Consider the following 5,258-nt stretch of genomic DNA (forward strand, 5'->3'; position numbering starts at 1 on the left):
GTGCCTGGAAGGGTTCTGCCGTGGGATGGATGGTTTACGTGACCCTCCCCACCCCCCAAGATGTGGGGCAGGAGCTCCTCAGGCCGGTGGTGGCATCTCCACCCTGTTGAGGTGCGGCGAAGGGCGCGCGAAGCGGAAACGTGGAGATATTTTGGCATCCGCAAAGCCCTCCGCGTCCCTCCAGGCTCAACGCACCCCGGTCAGAAGGATCTAAAATGGCTTTAAAATTCCCTGAAATGGGTTTCTGGGGCTTCTTTGTTGACACAAAACTAATTTTATAACCCTGCTAAGGGCTAATGCTCTCCGGTTGTGAAAGAGTTTTGGGCAACCCAAGGCAAACCTCCTCCGAGCAGGAGGTTGAACCCGAGTGCATCTGAGGCTGCGATTGGGAAACCGCAGTTTTTGTTGGAATTCAGTGAACCAAGCACCTGCCATCAGGCTCAAAATGAGTGATTTAGCTAAAACAAGGGTCTCCCCTCCAGGCTGTAATGTGTCAAGGAATTCGTAGTGCTTTGTCACTGCCATGAGAGGCTCAAGAAAGGCCCATCATGAGTTGACAGTTGCAACTAAGGGAATTTGATTCGGAGTTGTGCTTCCAACACCAACAATAGCTTTGTTTTTCTTAGCTCTCGAGGGAGTGTTTTGAGGCAGGTCATGGTGGTGGCAAAGAGGGGAGGGCACTCTTCCAAGCCCTACAACAATGAATAGAAGAAAAAGAAAAAGACATCTCCACTCCCCTGACACCCGGCCAACTCCCTGAGCGCATAAAAAGGGGCACCCGGGCACTGCACCCACAGGACTCACCTCCTCTTGCCTCCGATCCTCCTCCCGTGCACCACGCCGCTCTTCTCTCACTTCCACGGGTCGACTCTTGGAGACCCGTCACCATGTCTCGCCAGTCCTGTGGTCTCGGCAAGGGATTCAGCTCCAGCTCCGCTTGCTTTGGAGGGAGGAACAAGGTCACGTTCAGCTCTGTGTCCCGGGGAGGATGCAGGGGACCTGGCAACGCCGGTGGCTTCAGCAGCAGGAGCCTCTATTGCTTGGGAGGGAGTAAAAGCACCTCTCTGGGAGGATTTGGTGGAGGTGGTGGTGTCTGCAGAGGTTTTGGAGCTGGTGGTCAAGGTGGCTTTGGCTATGGCTACGGTGCTGGGGCAGGATTTGGTGGTGGCTGTGGTGGTGGGGCTGGAGGTGGCTTCGGTGGAGGCCTTGGTGGTGGTTTTGGTGGCTTTGGTGGAGGCTTTGATGGCGGGATGGGAGGCCAAGGCTTTCTCCCTTGCCCACCGGGCGGCATCAGGGAAGTGACCATCAACCAGAGCCTGCTGGCCCCACTCAACCTTGAAATCGACCCTGAGATCCAGCAGGTGCGAACACAAGAGCGGGAGGAGATGAAGAAGCTCAACAACAAATTCGCTTCCTTCATTGACAAGGTGAGAGTGGCTTCAACCCTGCGGCTGGGAGGTGGAGAGCTGAGAGTTGGAGGGTTGAGCTCACCACGGCTCGTGCTGGTTGCAATTACTGTGAGACACCCATCCAATAGCACCCAGAGAGCCAGGAGCTGCCCAGGGCACCCCAAAGGTCCCCTCCAGACAGAGAGATGGTGGCTGGAGAAGTGACTTTCCCAAGGTTATGGAGAAACACAGGAGTAGGATCCTTGGTTGTTAAGACCACAGTGCTGGACCACGTACCTACATGCAGAGCATCCTCAGAGGAGCCTCTGCTGAAAGGACTCTGTCCATCCATGGGCTGAAGGATTTGGGGTGTTTTGGCCTATTTCTAAGGAGAAGATGCTTCAGCTATGAGTTCACCGTGTTCCTCCTGTTTAAGGACTGTGAGGTTGGAGAGGGAAAGTCACCTTTGCCCGCTCGTTCTGGAGCTGTGGTTCCACCCGACCAGTGGGAGCCTGGAGTTATGGCTCACTGGACATGAGAATAGGCAGGAAGGTTAAACTAATTAAATAAGAAAAAATTACGGAAAATGTGTGTGGGGGGAAAAGAATCTATAAAAAGATGCTTTTGGGAATAGTCTGACTCTTTTTCTGCCCACTTTTAGGTCCGGTTCCTAGAGCAGCAGAACCGAGTGCTGGAGACCAAGTGGAAGCTCCTGCAGGAGCAGGGTGGCACAGGGACGGGTGGCAGGAACCTCGACCCCTTTTTTGAAACCTACATCAGTGGGCTGAGGAAGCAGCTGGACAGTCTCTCCAGCGAGAAGCATCAGTTGGAGTCAGAGCTGAAGAGCTTCCAAGATATGGTGGAAGACTTCAAGACCAAGTATGTTGTTCTTGGTCTGGTCGTGGTTGGGTTGTGTGGTGGTGGAAAGATAGAGGCAAAAGCTGACTTTGAATAGCCATATAATTCAAGGAATCATAAGAAATGGTAATATTTCACTGGTTTCAACGATTAGAAAATGCAAAAGGTTTTGGGGAGGTTTTGGTCAATGGAGCTTTGACAAGAGGCAGTGATTTTTCAAGGTATTTCTCAATATATGCTGTTGTCTGAGTTATGCTTCTCGCTAAAGCAGGAGCCTCTACTGTTTGTCTTCCCCTCCTAAGAATCCGTGGCATTATGATTTAATGAACTACTTAGATCCGTTGCTAAATCCTGTTATAATTTCCTCACGGATTTCCTCATGGTTTCCTCCCCATTGTATCCTTCATGTTTTGAAGCACAGGGCTTTCTTTGGAAGGACGATGTGGGGCAAAAAAAGAAAAAAAATATTATTTTCCAGCTATTAGATTAATTTGTCCAGTTGAAAAAACAAGAACAAAGCCTGGAGGAATGCTTCCACTGGAGAAGTTAAAAAAATGGTGGGAAAACGAGTCTGGGACTCGTCAGGACCAAGCAGACCCCTTGTTCTGCTGAGGTTGCAAATTGAGTTTGTTTTGGGGACCTTCTCCACCACTTCAGGGTCTGCAGCAATTACCTGCCCCGATGAGCAGTTGGAAATGGCCCATGTTGAGGACCTGAAGGTCTATGGGTCTTGTAGAAGGAGCTGGAGTGGCCGTGGCCACCAGGGCTCGGGTCAGGCAGGGAGAGGATTCCTCTTCACAGGCTTCCTTCAGCGAGGCGTTGGACATGGCAGGAGCCCAGACTTGTCTAGAAAGGCGAAGTGCCATTGCTTGTCCATAAATCTCGCTCATGGCAGGTCTATTTTTGCTGCCTTTGTTAGTCTGAGGCCAACAGCCTCTCACTGCCAGCAGCAGCCGGAGCCAAACCAAGCAGAGAGATTCAATCTCCCTCCTTACAATCACCAGGTACGAAGAGGAAATAAACAAAAGGACAGCTGCAGAGAATGACTTTGTCCTCCTAAAGAAGGTAAAGTACTATATTTTTATTATTTTTTTTACCGCAAAGACACATCTTGGTTCAGAGGATGTCTTGTTTCCATCAGCATGGGTTCGTTAGCATCAGAGATAAACCAGGACCCCAAGGTGTTCGTGCCGTTGGAACACCAAAGGGCTCATGGTTCAGTGTTAGAGAAAAGGGTGAAGGTTTTCACCTCCCGTTTCTGCTGCAGGATGTGGACGCAGTCTACATGACCAAGGTGGAGCTTCAGGCAAAATTAGACTCTCTGGCAGATGAGATTAACTTCTTGAAGTACCTTTATGAAGCGGTAAGTGGTCCAGCCGCTCTCTGGGGGGGGATGCTGGTGGGGGAGAGATGGGCTGTGACACTGTGAGGAGACCATGGCAGGGCTAAAGCCAGGTCTGGTGTGTATTACAGGAGCTGTCTCAGATGCAGAAGACTGTTTCCGACACCTCTGTGGTTCTCTCCATGGACAACAACCGAAACCTGGACCTGGACAGCATCATTGCAGAGGTCAAAGCCCAATATGAGGAGATTGCCAACAGGAGCCGAGTGGAGGCTGAGTCTTGGTACAAATGCAAGGTGAGTGCTCCACACCTTGCTTGTCATCACGGATGGCTGAGGAAGTGGAAGAGTCACTGGTGTAGCTCGGATGAGGCTGAGACCTGGGATATTGCTGGTACTGCTGTAGCCAGACTGGACCTAGCATACTCATGCTTGCCTTGGCTTGCACGTGGCAGTACGGAGAGCCGTTGTGAGGAGCTGCTCGTGGTGGACCTAACCTGCTCCTCTCCCTTCTGCCTACCAGTACGAAGAGCTGCAGGCCACCGCAGGCAAACACGGAGACAGCCTTAAGGACACAAAGGCGGAGATCTCTGAGCTCAACCGCATGATCCAGAGGATACGGGCTGAGATCGAGAGCGTGAAGAAACAGGTAGGGGTTGCATCTTTTTGAGAAATGGGTGTGGGCTCTGGGTAGTGCCCTTCGGAGCTTCCCTAAAAGCAAATAGTCTGGTGACAATCATTGTAAGTGGGAGGGAACCTGCCAGGCTTGTGAATAGCTGAGCCCAAATGACCTGGGGTCATGGCTTCGTCCCTGACCGGCTGCCCCTGCCCCACTCCTCACATCCACCTCTTGTCCTCCAGTGTGAAACTCTGCAGAGCTCCATTGCGGACGCTGAGGAACGTGGGGAGGTGGCCCTCAAGGATGCCAGAGCCAAACTGACTGAACTGGAGACAGCCCTGCAGAAGGCAAAGCAGGACATGGCCCGGCAGCTCCGGGATTACCAGGAGCTGATGAACGTCAAGCTGGCCCTGGACGTTGAGATTGCGACCTACAGAAAGCTCCTGGAAGGAGAGGAGTGCAGGTGGGTGAGGGGACAGCAAGAGCTTGATTGCATCCTGCTAAATTAATGGGAAGAAGGTGGCACATCACATGTCCTCTATTAAAATATCAACGGTGTTGCCATTAGCCTACAGTACTATAGCTGCTGTTATTTATGTCCATGGTCTGATGGACCAAGCCTGGCTTCATGGAGCTGGACCAGTCCAGCTGCTCTGGCTGGAGCTGACACTCCATCTCTTTTCCTTGCAGGATGTCTGGAGAGTGTCAGAGCTCCGTGAGTGTCTGTAAGTACCATTCCCTGCTCCCGAGGGAGCACGGTGGGCTGGGAGTGATGCTCCAAAGCATTATGGTGGCATCAGTGGTAACCTCATGCCTTCTGTTCTTCTCTGCAGCCGTGGTGGGAGGCGGCAACAGCTCTGCCGGAGGTGGATATGGCGGTGGATTGTGCCTTGGAGGAGGAGGAATGGGATTCGGAGCTGGCAGCGGGAGAGGCAGCTGTAACACCGGCGGTGCTGGCTTCTGCTACAGCCTTGGAGGCGGCGGATTTGGCTCCGGGGGAGGATTCGGCGCTGGGGGGGGATTCGGCTCTGGAGGGGCAGGATTCTGCTCTA

At 52.5% G+C, this 5,258-nt stretch overlaps 1 protein-coding gene across 1 annotated transcript in view; it reads left to right on the top strand.

Moving 5' to 3' along the window:
• The first annotated feature begins 887 nt into the window (after positions 1-887).
• LOC104281981 (keratin, type II cytoskeletal 4-like) overlaps positions 888-5,258 on the top strand; it is a 4,733-nt gene continuing 362 nt past the window's right edge. The window contains exons 1-9 of the mRNA XM_009880047.1: positions 888-1,427; positions 2,050-2,267; positions 3,251-3,311; positions 3,514-3,609; positions 3,720-3,884; positions 4,111-4,236; positions 4,449-4,669; positions 4,897-4,931; positions 5,040-5,242. Coding sequence (XP_009878349.1) covers positions 888-1,427; positions 2,050-2,267; positions 3,251-3,311; positions 3,514-3,609; positions 3,720-3,884; positions 4,111-4,236; positions 4,449-4,669; positions 4,897-4,931; positions 5,040-5,242 — 1,665 coding nt within the window. The remainder of the gene's footprint in view (positions 1,428-2,049; positions 2,268-3,250; positions 3,312-3,513; positions 3,610-3,719; positions 3,885-4,110; positions 4,237-4,448; positions 4,670-4,896; positions 4,932-5,039; positions 5,243-5,258) is intronic.

The sequence above is a fragment of the Charadrius vociferus genome, unplaced genomic scaffold (assembly GCF_000708025.1).
Source record: "Charadrius vociferus isolate BGI_N301 unplaced genomic scaffold, ASM70802v2 scaffold932, whole genome shotgun sequence".
In the NCBI taxonomy this organism is placed as follows: domain Eukaryota; kingdom Metazoa; phylum Chordata; class Aves; order Charadriiformes; family Charadriidae; genus Charadrius; species Charadrius vociferus.